A 14954-nucleotide genomic window follows, 5' to 3' on the forward strand; every position below is an offset into this window, starting at 1 on the left:
AAAATCAAATATCAAGTCTAAAATTCAAACATCTCTATTATTTCTAGAAAAATCAAATATCAGTCCTGCCAATGGAAAGAGATCTGCATGATCCTCTGTTTCATAAAGGAGTTAAAACTTTCCGATAGCCTTCCACCAAATGTACACATTCTTCTTTCCCTCAAAGGGTACTTGGACTGCTGGAGTCCACTGAAATGGTTTTTATTTCACTGGTGAAAGCCTTCAGCCTCTGAGGAAAAGTGTTTAGAATAAATTCACTGCACTCAGAAACTCATTCACTAAAATGCTAGAACAAATCCCAGCAGGGAGGTGTAATACCAAATGACATTTTCTTCAAATAGTATATTTGTAACAATGCTCCTTCTCCCTTGTGTAGGTGATGAAATCGGAATGCTAGAGGACATGGCTGTTGGCATTTCAGATTTGAAGAAAGTTGCATTTAAAATAATTGAAGCCAAGTCCAATGATGTCTTGCCAGTTATAACAGGAAGGCGGTAAGTGGTGCCTATTTCCTTGAGACCAAGCTTTGTTAGATATTTGTGTTAACTCCTGACAAAGGAGCCAAGGAGAATTAAGGTTTGGTTGGGAAACTTTTCTCTTGTTCTTTTTTCCTTTTTTGTGCAAAATAAGTTCGGGGATGTAAGAGGGGAAGATCTTGAAAAACTCTCAGAAGTCTCATGAATGTTTATTAATTGTCCGGTAGTGAGGTGAGCCTGGAAGTGTCCCTCCAGGAAATATGAGGAATTCAAAAGAATAGCAGGCATCAGAAGGGCATTTTCTCTTTATTGCTATCTATTCCAAAGCTCTAGATGTTTTTACTTTTGCTGGAATCATTTGGTTAATAGCATCATAATTCCTAAAATGACTTTTTATTAAGTTCTGTTAAAAGCAGCAACATTTTAGAAAGGATATATTTCTGTGTCATGGGGCATATACCGCCATTTTTCTTAATTATTTTTGACGATTCACTCACAGACTCAAATTTCTGAGAATGGTTTTAAATAAATAGCTTTGAAGGTCAGTGTATGATGGGCAAAATATCAGAAATAGTTAAGAAAAATGATGATGTGTGGAATAGACCTCCAACAGAAGAATTATATCCTTTGGTAAGTCATTTCAGTTGGGGTCCACCAGATTGTAACCATTTGGAAATTAGCACTTTTACATGCTGCATGAGGATATTTGAAATTTGAAACATTCTTAGATCACAAGGAAAAATATGAACATACTAAAGAGAAGGCCCTTTTCATACTGGAGAGAGATGGAGAAGAAAGTAGGTAGAAAAGTTCAAACTAAACTTGCTTTCTTGGGGCACCTGGGTGGCTCAGTCAGTTAAGCACCTTACTCTTGATCCGAGCTCAGGTCATGATCTCATGGTTCTTAAGTTCAAGCCCTGCATCGGGCTCTGCACTGATAGTGTGGAGCCTGCTTGAGATTCTGCCTCTCCTTCTCTCTTCCCCTGCCCACTTGTGTGTGCTCTCTATTTCTCTCTCAAAATAAGTAAACATAAAAAAAAGTTAACTAACCTTGCTTTCTTGTCTATAGTCAATATATAATAGTTATTTTAAACTTTGTATGAAGGATGCTCAGAGATACGTGATTGAATGAAAGGTGACTATTGTTCATACACACATCTGGAAAACAGTACCACTCTATATTACTATGGAGATTATTATCAAAAGTGGGAAACTGATACTTCTATCACAATTAATATGGAAAGCTTACCAGGCCATTTGGTATAGGCAGAGTATAGACACTTTTTCTGAGGGAATGTGCAGGCTGTGCCTAAATTCAAAAGTTACAAAACAGATGTCAGTGGAACTCTTAGAACAGCAAAGTGAGCAACTTGGCAAATCCTCTCTCCTAACATCAGCACTGCAATTGGACAGAATTGTCTACAACGACCATCTTGAGACTAAGGAAATAAATGTGCACACAAACTCAGAAATACTTATTGATGAAAAACTAGTGGACATTGGTTAAGACCATTGGTGTCTGTTGGCTCTCTTGCCTGGAGTTGCTCCCATCCAAGCCAGCTGGGCAGCTGGGTCAGCACAGTTTTACTGCGGTGACACAATCCGAGAAGACCAGTGGTTTCACTACTACAGGGGGCTGACTTTATCTGGACTGGAGAGCAGAAAAAAGCACACTCCTGAAAAGTGGTTGGAAGCAGTGGTGACACACATAACGATGTCATTCACAATAACGTCAAAAAATAATTACGTTGCACCAAATTTAACAAAGTACTCTAAGAATTGTATACAGAACACACAAAATCGTGCTTAGAGAAATTAATAAGACCCAATAAACAGAAAAGACAGTCTGTGTTCCCAGATTAGGATACTCAGTATTGTTTCAATGGCAATTCTCCACAAATTGATCTATAGATTCAGTCCAATTGCTGTCTAAATCCCAGTAGTCTTTTGTTCAGAAATTGGCAAGCTAAACCTAAAATTTGTATGGAAATGCAAAGGAACCAAATTCCAAAAACGATTTTGCAAAAGAAGGACAAAAGAAGACTTACACTTTCTGATTTCAAGACTTAATATGAAACCACAATAATCAAGACTTTGTGGTACTGGAATAAGTATACACATCTAGATCAATGGAACAGAATTTAGAGCCCAGATGTAAACTGTTCAGTTGATTTTTGACAAAAGTGCCAAAGCCATTCAATGGGGAATGGAGGGTCTTTTCAAAAAATGTGCTGTGACAATTGGTTATCCATATGCAGAAAAAATAATTTAGAACCCAATTTACGTCACACAAAAGTTATCTCATAATGGATCATAGGTCTAAATGTAGGAGCTAAAACTATTTGTAAAACTATTTGAGAAAATATTTCTAAGTTGGGTTCAGGAAGAGTTCTTAGATAGGACCCCAAATTGTAGATTCATAAAATAAACAATTTGATAGATAGAATTTAATCAAAATTATAAACTTTTAAGGATCAAAAATATCACTAAGTAAATGAAAAGACAAGCCACAGATTGGGAGACAATATATACAAATCATATATCTGATAAAAGACTTGCATCCAGAATGTATAAAGATTCTTACAACTCAATAATTATGAGAAAAAATCCTAATTTAAAAATGGGCAAACAGTTTGAATAGATTTTTTGCCAGGTAAGATATGTGAGTGGTTTATATGCATATGGAAACATATTCAATATCATTAGTCATTAGGAGAATGCAAATTAAAGCCCCAAGTGGATACCGCTTCACTCATAGTGGAAACCATCATAATAAAAAATCAGACAATGACAAGTGTTCACAAGGATGTGAGAAACCTGGAACCCTCATACATTGCTGATGGGCATATAAAGTTGTGCTGCCACTTTGGAAACAGTTTGGCAGTTTCTTAAAAAGTTGAACCTAAAATTACTATATGACTTTTAGGTATATACCAAAGAGAAAATGAAACCATATGTCCACACAACAGCTAATGCATGAATGTTGATAGCAGCATTATTCACAATAGTCCAAATCATGAAGTAATCCAAGTATCCGTCAACTTGTGAGTACATAGACAAAATGTGGTATATCTATACAATAGAATGCTATAAAAAGGAATAAAAAGGAATAATCTACTGATACGTGCTACGACATAATAACTTCAAAGTCATTATGCTAAATGAAAATGCTAGACACAAAAGACTATATATTACATAATTCTGTTTATATGAAATATGTAAAAAAGTAAAATCTGCAGAGACAGGAAATAGATCAGTGGTTTCCTGGGGCCGACAGTGGGATTGGGGTTTGAATGCAAATGGTCATTTGCATTCAAGGGAGGGATTTGTTTAAGGTGATGGAAATGTTCTGAAACTGGATTATAGTCAGGACTGCACAACTCTATAAATTTGCTAAAACTCTGAACTCTGCACTTACAATGCATGAGTTTATGTCAGTTATATTTGATTCAAGCTGACAAAAAGTTACCATAAAATACTATATAATGTTTCACCTTCAGTGCACCTTTACACATGGACTCACTCATTAATACTTCTCATATTCTGAAATAAATAAACATCAGCCCTCTGTTAGCCAGGCTATTGTAAAGGGCACTGAGAGCATTTTTAAAAAGAAAAATAGGGGCGCCTGGGTGGCTCAGTCGGTTAAGCGTCCGACTTCGGCTCAGGTCATGATCTCACTGTCCGTGAGTTCAGGCCCCGCGTCGGGCTCTGTGCTGGCAGCTCAGAGCCTGGAGCCTGTTTCAGATTCTGTGTCTCCCTCTCTCTCTCTGACCCTCCCCCGTTCATGCTCTGTCTCTCTCTGTCTCAAAAATAAATAAACATTAAAAAAAATTTTAAAAAAATTTAAAAAAAAAGAAAAAGAATGTGGCCATTCATCTGCGGCTAGTGCTAACATCCCTGCTTGCCAGATTGGGGGTATGTCCCGGTTGTCTGGTTTGAAGCTCAGGTAAGAAGCAAGTCTCAGAGTCAATCATCCAGAGTATGTGTCAGTATTGTTCTATTTTAGAAAACTAAAAATATCCTCATAAAGAGACTCACTAATTGTCCTGTGCTTCTTTTCCCAATACATGTATTGCGATCCCAGCACTATATATAGTTCCAGAAACACATGGATTTTCATAAACTCTGAACAAAACTCTCTATATTTTAATACTCAATTCACACTGCATCAGAAGATGTCAAGTTTAAAAATGCACAAGCAGCTATTCTTGTTGACCATATTCTGTGAATCCTAATTTAAATTTTCCACACCAAACAGTAGGGGTAATTTTTAATGGAAATTTCCAGTGAAAAACCACTCCTGTGATGTGCTAATGTTGCAAAACTGATCAGGAACCCCCAAAGGTTACATCTTAAATAATGAAACAGTTACATTCCCATCAAGCCATCCCAAGGAGGGAGGTTCATCAATAATAATAATAATCAAGCCATGCTAAGTAATGCCTTAAGTGATTGGGCTTATTAGTTTCACTATATTGAAAAATCCATCATTAAATTACTTTCCTTATTCTTGAGACTGACTGGGTTTTAAAAATAATTAAATCAAGAAGATAAATATTGAGTCTCTTATGCGCATGGCCCTGGTGTACAAATGAACTAAACATTCTTCCTTTCCTAAAGGATCTCAAACTAATGGAGAAAAATAAAAAATGAAAATAACTCTTTATGCCAAGTAATTTAATAGTGAAGTGAATGAAATGATTGTTGAATGAATTAATAACGGAAAATAAGCAGATAGCAGCCAGAAACCTAAATCAGCTCTATGTTCCAACTGTTTTATTGTTTCTTTCCAATAAAACTGAATGAAATGAACAATGCTCCTTCTCTTTGCCCTCCGCTTTCTTTAGTGAACATTATGTGGTAGAGGTGAAGCTTCCAGCGAGAATGTTTGAGGCCCTGCCCCTGCAAATTAAAGAAGGGCAATTGCTTCATGTGCATCCAGTACTTTTTAATGTTGGAATCAATGAACAACAAACTCTTGCTGAGAGGTAAGCTTCAAGTGTAAGATCAGTACTACACATGTTTTTTAATTGTTATGGGTATGCTGAACAATTCCATACGCTTCTGTGCACAGAACACAGAACTCAGAAAGACTCATGGCAAACGTTCTCCCTTTTTATCACTACCAAGTTATTTGAGATAGCAAGGGCAAATATTCACATTTAAGGATACCTGGCCCACATTAAATTTAAATGTGGCAAAGGAATGAGGAAAATATTGATGCCAATACCAAATTATTTACAGGGATTAACTTTCTTCATGTTTCCAAGTACAGTGTGTGTATCCAATTTGAGAAGTTTTATGTTTGGGGGGTTGGGGGTGCCTGGGTGGCTCAGTCGATTGAGCATATGACTTCGACTCAGGTCATGATCTCACGGCTTGTGAGTTCGAGCCCCATGTGAGGCTCTGTGCTGACAGCTCAGAGCCTGGAGCCTGCTTCAGAATTTGTGTCTCCCTCTTTCTCTGCCTCTCCCACACTCACACTCTTTCTCATTCTCCTTCAAAAATAAGCATTTAAAAAAAAAGTTTTTGTGTTTGGGGTGCCTGGGTGGCTCCTTGGTTAGACGACCAGCTCTTGATTTGGAATCAGGTCATGATCTCACGGGTTTGTGTGATTGAGCCCTGTGTTGGGCTCCTGCACTGACAATGCAGAGTCTGCTTGGGATTCTCTCTGTCTCTCTCTCTCTCTGCCCTTGTCCTCCTTGCATACTCTGTCTCTCCAAATAAATAAATAAATAAATAAATAAATATTTAAAAAAAAAAAGAAGTTTTATGTTCATATGTATTTCAACAATGTAAACTCAGCTAATTTTGTCAAACTTCTCTGGACCTGAAACACAGTCTATTATTCCCTTTTGTTTTGTTTACTAAAATAGCTGTTATTGGGCAAGGTTAGCACATCTTTTCATAATAAATTGCTTAGTCAAACAACAGATGATTATACATAGTGCCGTGAGTTAGTGTCAAAAACATTTTTGTGAGAAAGCATAGGAATTACTTTTGCATATTACATGATTCACATGTAGAGATTATTGAAAATGTGGATATGAGTTAAAGTTCATAGAACACATTTTTAAAAGATTTTAGAGAAATAAGTCACCATCTTGGCTATGAGGCCTGGCTGGAGAGGTTCCCCTACAGGCAGAACTTCTGGAAAATTTGATAGTCTTTCATATTTAAAATGCTTTCTTATCCATAATTCACTCTCCAAATGGCTCCTTCCCCCATAGGTATCAGTTTAAAAGTCCCTAGCATATTCTTGGCCATGACTTGATATGTAAGTGTTAAACCTTTCCAATGTCTTTTATTAAATTAAAAATGCCACTGCATTTATAGTACTCCTGAATTTTTCAATGATAGTCAAGGTGCCAGGTTTTATCTATTATTTTCCAATGATTTTTCCTTCTCTCCCTCTTATCCAAAAGATATTTCCTGAACAGCATAGGTTTTCATAATTCTCACTTGTCAGTTACAAAATTAGGTGGCAGCTTTGTATTTCATGTTTAATTTCAAACTGTACAGAAGCCATTAATCTCTTTTCTTATACTATGCATAAATCAGAATATATTTGTATTCACTGTGCTGTACAAGTTTTCTTTGATAATTGAGCACTTTTGCAAATAAGTACCTGAAGTCAGATTATATTCCACTCATTGGTATATATGTGCCTCACAGCAAGTTCAGTGGTTGAGATGAATGATATTTATGAACGTAAATTACACAATTTGGGTGGGAAAAACAAAACAGCACTCTAAATTAATTATCTCTTTTGGTACACTAAACTACAGAGTGTTTGCGGTTTGAATTAGTAAGTTAAGACCTGTGAATGTCATCTTGAGAGATGTGGAAGTCCCATGTACAGACTTTCAAGGAATAGTGAGCATTGTATTTTCAAGCCCTCTACATTCGGTTAATTTGCATCATTTATGTCACCGTGACTATCTCAGTTGTTAGTTACTTTATTTTAAAAAGCCCCTTACCTTCTTTGTGGCGCCCATGTGGCTCAGTTGGTTAAGCATCCAACTTTGGCTCAGGTCATGATCTCATGGTTCGTGAGTTCGAGCTCCACATCAGGCTGTGTGCTGACAGCTTACAGCCTGGACCCTGCTTTGGATTCTGTGTTTCCCTCTTTCTCTGTCCCTCCCCCACTTGTGCTCGCTCTTGCTCGCTCTCTCTCTCCCTCTCTCTCAAAAATAAATAAACATCAAAAAATAAAATGTCCCTTCCCTTTCTTCTCTCTTATCGATCTTGCATATTTTATGTGCGTGTGCACACACGTGCACCATGCACACATACACTTTTTTCATATCTGGAAGCTGTAAAAACACATAAGACTTGAAAAGGAGACAAATGACAAAGTATAGAAAAACTTGAAGAGAAGCGGGAAGGCTGACACTTAGACATCAACCAATTACTAATTTAAGTCAATCACTCCATCTCTGTACTCTGAGTCTTATTTCTCTGATTCTGAATTTTGAGCTTTACCAGGCAACATCTACAAGTTAGTCATGCTATGTAATCCAGGTTCAATACTTTACGAACTATTTACCCATTGCCAACTTGTATGTTATGTGTATCCATTCTTAATTAAATAAGTACTAATTACTCTGGCCTACACAACAAAATCCTTCAGACTGGGCAGCTTACACAACAGAAATGTATATCTCATTTGTATATCTCATTTGTATATCAAAGGTATATCTCAAATGTATAGCCTCATTCCAGAGGCTGAGAATTCCAAGATCAAGGTTCTAGCCAACTTGGCTTCTGGTGAGAAGTCTCTCTAACTTTCTCTCTGTGTGCTCCCTTGACCTCTTTTGTGTGCACAGAGAGAGACGGTGAGCTGACAGGTGTCTCTCTTTGCAAGGACACACCAATCCTATTAGATTAGGGCCCCCACCTCATTTGACTTTAATTACTTCCTTAGAATCTCCATTTCCAAACACAGCTACTGGGGTTTAGGGGCTTCAAAACATGATTTTGGGGGGGAAGACACAAACATTAAGTCCATAACAATAGTATTTATCCAGCAAGGATGATATTTTTTTAATACCAGTTGATTATAATGTATGAAAAAGAAGAGTGTATTTCAGTGTTTAAGAGAAGCTCTCCTATATATTTTCCTTCATCTATATTCTTATTCTCCAACTTTAACTCAGCATAGATATTGAGCATTGACCTTCTACCAGGCACTACTCTGCCAAGCTAAGGGACACAGGGAACATGCAATGTGACAAGAAAAATGGATATGATCCTTGTCCGAAAAGAACTTACCATCCAGTAAGGAAGCCAGGTCAACAAGTAATACATTACAGTTTGACTCATGCAATAAGCAAAGATGTGGAAGGGGCAGGAATAGTGGAGGAAAGAAAGTGATTCACAGATGGGAGGGGAATACATGAGGAAGGTTTCATGGGATACATGAGCCTAAAGCCTGAAGGATGAATTGATCAAACAGACAAGGAAGATAAAAAAATTCTAGTTAGAGGGAGAATAACATGTGGAGAGTTTCAAAGGTATCAAAATGCTGCCGATGAGGGAGAAGAGTGTAACTACATTCCTGTGAGGGTTTTTGGAAGGTTTTGTGGAGAAGTTAGATGCTAAACTAAGGGGGTTGGACTTTGTCCTTATAGGGGGAGAAGAGGCAGTGAAGTTTAGTGAGCTGATATGAAGAACAGGTATTAGACTCACTTCTCCAACATTGTGTTTATTGCACATGCAGCTCTGGGCATATAGTCAAAGTTAAACAGATATCTGTCGAATGAATGAATGATCCGACCGTGATGTAAAGGAGAGACTGGAAGGGAAGGAGATTGAAGACATAGCATTGGGTTATTTGGGAAGCTGTATACCCAGTCTAGAGTGGATGTAATCAAATGCCTACTATACAATTACAGTGTTAAGGAAAAAGAAGGAAAGACTGCCAGAGATGTGAAAAGATCAATGAATACTGGATGGGGTGGAGAAAAGAGAGGAAATCCAGAAGAGTGCCTAGATTTTAATATGAGTTAATGGCAGAATACTGGGGATATGTTTAATTCTAAACAAAAGGAGGAGGTGGTTTTAGTCTGGCATCTATTTAAAAATAACAGGTTAAAAAATGTTACTTTCAGGAGCATCTTTATAACCCATAACTGTTTTCTTTGTTCTATTTGTAGGTTTGGAGATGTCTCCTTGCAGGAAAGTATTAATCAGGAAAATTTTGAACTTCTAAAAGAATATTACACAATATTTATGGAAAAGATGCCTCCTGATTGTAAGTATACCAGCTTTAGAAAGCAACAATAATAATTTCTTGATTATAAATTTTCAGGACAGGTCAAACAAAGAGGTCAATGGGGGAAAGACACATGGGGTAAGGATGGGAGAGCAACTTTGAGATTATCTGAATCAAAAAGACTGATTGCCAAGGTGGCATGACCGTCACCTGCCTCACTGCCTTGATTGCACTCTTGATGTCCTGCTGCTCATGCTAGGACATTAATTTTAGTGCCACTGGAAGATACCAAAAATCTAAAATAAGGAACTTATAGTTAGAAATCTCAATTGAGTCTACGAAAAAGTTTGTATAATTCTTGACCATGTAAAAGGGTTTAACGAATAATTAACTTTTTGATTTATAATCTATATCAGATATATCACACATATACAAGGAGAAAATCAGATAGAATACAAGTTATACAAGTAATAAAAAGTGATATGAAATAAGGAACTAATTTATTGAATAGAATTATTGCAATTTTTATGTGAAACTGTTAAAGCATCCAAGCCTATAGAAATGTATCTTACACTTCAGCATGTTTTTTATTATTCAATTCTGCAGTTCTTTTCCCCACAAAAGTAAGCACACAACATTTGAGCAGTTCAAAACCAGAGAATCAGAAATGTAGTTGGAGTTCATCAATAAGTGATATAAATGTGTGGTAATATTGAGATATTTACAATGATAAGAAATTAGGTTTTAATAAAGTAGAAAATTATTTTAGTATTTTTAACCAAAAGCTATAATGAAAGTCTATTATCAAATCACTGGCATTTTTTTCACTGCTCTGTATTCTCATACTTTATCTAAAATACCGTTGGTGGCAGAGTGTTAGGACTTTTCATAACCCAGTGAATCTTGCATCAAAATATTACAATGGCATATGCAAGTTCAAGTGTGGATAGTTAAAAAATTTCACCTGCAGTTTTTATATTATTTTATTTCACATAAAATATTATTTTTATGCCAAAATGAAATTAAATGCAGGGAAACTTTTTGGCAGCCAGTGTTCTTGTGAATTCTAAATTTAATTACTTAAAGTTAATAATATAAACAAAACTATTTTGCATTAGTAATTCATGAAAAATGGCTTATTTTAACTTGGATGTGGGTAGATAATTTTTATACAAGTTATCTAAATTTGGAATTCTCAGAATTCTTTTTTTTTTAATGTTTGTTTATTTATTTTGAGAGAGCACAAGAGAGCACAAGTGAGGGACAGGGAGAGAGAAAGAAAGAGAGGGAATCCCAGGCAGGCTCCACACTGTCAGCATAGAGCCTGACTTGGGATTTGATCCCAGAACCGTGAGATCATGACCTGAGCTGAAATCAAGAGTCAGAAGGTTAACCTACTGAACCACCCAAGCACCCCTGGAATTCCCAGAATTCTTATAACTTATTTTCTATTTCTATCAGTTCTTTCAAAGTGTGATCACAGGACCAGCAGAATCAACATCACCTAGGAACCTGTTGGCAATGCAAATTCCCAAGTCTCTCTACAGAACTATTGAGTTTTCCCTATAATCTGTGTGTTAATAAACATTTTAGGTTATTTTTAATTGATACTAATATTTGTGAACCAAGGATATGTCCTCATTACTTAAAATATATTTAAAAGTAGGTTGTTGGCAAAGTCTATAAGGGGCTTCAATACTATACATAAAATAATTATGTCACCTTAAAAATATGTATAAGTCATTGTTGAAATATGTACAAGTCATGAGTAAATTATTGTCTGAGACACAAAATTAAAAAAAAAATCCCTACATTGAAGTCATTTAAACTCTTCATGGGAACAGAAGTTTAAAAAGTTTGAAAACATAAGACCTCATGTAGTATACTAATTAAATATAACTAAGTATATTTGAAACTTGTAAATATATTTCTTCCTTGAAAACATGGTGGACTTTTGCATCAAACCAATTATATTTCATTAGCTAGGCAGTTGTCTTAACATAGTGAATGTTTCCTGATATTTTGTTTTCTATTATGTCAACATACTTTTGAGACAACCTGTCACAGATTTGGCACAGAATTTTGTGATATGACTTTGGTTGTTTTCCATAACAAAAGTCCGAATCTGATCTATGCACTATACTGACATATGTAGGGTTGTTCCTTATGCAGAAAAGTTGTAACTCAAATCATCATTTGAGTTATACTCCATTCAAGAAAGAAACTATAAAGCTTTATTAACAGTGTAAATAGAGGTTAGGCTGTTTGTAAAGGAGGAAAAGAATTACCATGCTGAATCGTACCCATAATCCATATAATCTATTATTTCTCTTTCACAGTAAAATTAAGGATAATTTCTGTCAGTGTTAAAAGGATGTGTTAATCCTGTAAACCATTGCTTTCACTTACTAATCCATTTTGGATGTGCTATCCATTCATTAACCCCATTTATTTTATGATTTATTAATTAAATGGTTGAATTCTACATTATTCTACATGTTTAAAAAAAAATTCCCTTTCTTCCAAAGGAATTTTTTTTTACCTTAAGGGATGTCTTTTGTGATATTGGGATTGAATGAATAAATCTATTTCAACCGATGTGAGAAATACACACATATGATAGGAGACTATCCATTAAGTACAAGAAAAGAAGGATTAAAGAACCCACAAAATATGGAGAAATTGTTCAAGTTTGAGGGGCTTCAAGCATCACTGTAGTTAAATGAGAAGGATTTTAGGCAGGATAAGGTAAACAAGAATAACAAATGTGTTGATGAAGAAAAAAGAGGGACTAAAGAGAAGCTGTTGGATTTGGTGGTTATGAGCATTGATGACATTGCATGGAGCCATTTACATAAAAACATGGAGTGGAACCACATCTAAGGCATTTAAGAAGAGAACTCGTATTGTACAAGTGGACAACCAGAGCGAAAGCTACCCTCCTAAGAAGGTCTATAGTGACTACAAAGAATGAAAAAATAAGCTGAAAGCAACAGAATCAAGGAAGAGGGGTTTTCTCCCTTATTTCTCTTTAGTTTCATTTTCCAAGAGATATGAAAATTGTAAAGACATGTGGAAAGTATAGGACAGTTGCAAGGGGCTAAGGATCGGCTCTGGACACTGCATAGGGGCTCTACAAAAGGTTGCAACGGTCAAACCCCTAGAACTAGCCAGAAAGCCCTTGAGGGACCCAGAGAGAGCAGAAGATTATGCTTCCCATACGATACAGAGATAGAACATTACTCAGGAGGAAAAAAGTAGTATTCTGGGTTTTAGAAAAAGAAATCTGCCATGCCTGGCTACAGCCCATATAACACCTGAAGAAATTCAATAAAAGGTCACCCGTGACTGTTTAAGATTGGTGCTCTGAGTGTCGAAGGTTTGGAAGGAGGCCAAAGTGTAGTTTAGGTCTGCTGGTCCACCACTGTCTGTCACGTCTCCAGGCTCCTTTGGTAGTTTCAGAGGGAAAAGGCTTGAAAAGAGATTTTGTTCACAAGCACTTTACTAACTGTAAAAACCAGATCAGTCATGGTTTTCCCTGATATGCTGTCAAATTCTTTTAACATAATTATGAAAATGTAATTCTTTAACTATAACGTTTAAAATCTGTGCATGAGTGTCAAGCACTCTGAGGTTTACTTTTGCTGAGCTAAGATTTAGTTAACCGGCTGCAATTTATTTAGACCAAAATATTTTTGTGTACTTTGAACTTACATTTTCAGTTAACATTTTACATTTTTTAGTATTTTGATTTATCTTATCTCTCCTTTAAAAAATAAATCAGTGGGTGGGGTGCCTGGGTGGCTCGGTGGGTTAAGCCTCCAACTCTTGATTTCAGCTCAGGTCTCATGGTTCATGAGTTTGAGACCTACATCAGGCTCTGTGCACTGAAGCCTGTTTGGGATTCTCTCTCTCTGCTCCTCCCACACTTTCTCTCTCTCCCTCACTCTCTCAAAAATAAATAAATAAACTTTAAAAAGTGGGGGGCACCTGGGTGGCTCAGTCAGATAAGCATCTAGCTTCTGCTCAGGTCATGATCTCACGGTTCATGAGTTCAAGACCCACATAGGTTTTGCTGCTGTCAGCACAGAGCCTGCTTCAGATCCTCTGTCTCCCTCTCTCTCTCTCTGCCCCTCCCCCATTCTCTCTCTCTCTTAAAAATAAATAAATACTAAAAAATAAATAAAATAAAAAATAGATCAATGGAGCAAAACTGGGTCAGTTAAGAATAAAATCAGAAAGAAAATTATAATGTTAAAACTCAAAATAATGTGAAATATATAAAAAGTAACAGGACTCCATTAGGATAAGAAAATCTACACATGAAAGGATTTCCCAGAAGCAGATGAAAAAGAAAGCTTAACTGTGAATAAAATGTTGAATATCTAAAATCTACTTTTGTTAGGCCAGAAAATGGATCACGTGACTCTTCATATCTAATAACTTGTCTTTTGAAAACATTGTCATACAGCCATTGAAAGTTCAGCAAGGTTTTTCAAAGATAAGATAGAACTCTCTAGTAAATCAAGATACTTTTTCTAGAACAAATATATGGTAATAGTTCCCTGAGTAAAATTATTGGATTCTGTTTCTCTAAGAAATGGAAAACAAACAAAACAAAACAGAGCTACCAAGGTATCATTCATAATTGTACTTTATATAATATAAACTTACAAATGGATATATCAGACTATTGCTAAGAAACAGACAACTAGTTACAGCATTTATAACACATACTATGCTCTGGGAGAAATCAGTCCTAGGTCTTGCCAAGATTTTGTAGCTGATCACACTGTTGGACTTTCCACATGGTTCAATGCCATAGAATGTGGGAGAACAGTGGCTGGCACACATACTAACACATACCTTGTGTTACAAATGGATAAAATCACTGAGGAGCAGCAGATACACCAGTTCTTGGAATATCGTGCATATATCAGAGAGAAAAATTGCACCGCATTTGCTCTGTGTATTAATGAAAATTAAGGCTACTTAAATGGCTATTTCCTTCAGTTAGTAATTCTAGTATGAGCTGTGGTCGCAGTCCAGAAAGTGTGTGATAGAATCAATAGTGACAGCATCAACTATGTGTGCCTCAGAGATGGGCAATGCTCCATAAACAAAATAAGGTGCATTTAAATATCACCTTTAGGGGCGCCTGGGTGGCTCAGTCGGTTAAGCGTCCGACTTCGGCTCAGGTCACGATCTCGCAGTATGTGAGTTCGAGCCCCGCGTCGGGCTCTGTGCTGACAGCTCAG

The 14954-nt window shown here is 36.4% G+C and overlaps 1 protein-coding gene across 1 annotated transcript in view; it reads left to right on the plus strand.

Annotated features, from left to right (window-relative positions):
- Window positions 1-14954, plus strand: part of INPP4B (inositol polyphosphate-4-phosphatase type II B) — a 758464-nt gene that overhangs the window by 676526 nt on the left and 66984 nt on the right. Inside the window, 3 exon segments of the mRNA XM_019420351.2 lie at window positions 377-494; window positions 5327-5467; window positions 9638-9735. Coding sequence (XP_019275896.2) covers window positions 377-494; window positions 5327-5467; window positions 9638-9735 — 357 coding nt within the window.

Source organism: Panthera pardus, unplaced genomic scaffold, assembly GCF_024362965.1.
Source record: "Panthera pardus isolate Hobbes unplaced genomic scaffold, ASM2436296v1 HiC_scaffold_13, whole genome shotgun sequence".
NCBI classification, from domain to species: Eukaryota; Metazoa; Chordata; class Mammalia; order Carnivora; family Felidae; genus Panthera; species Panthera pardus.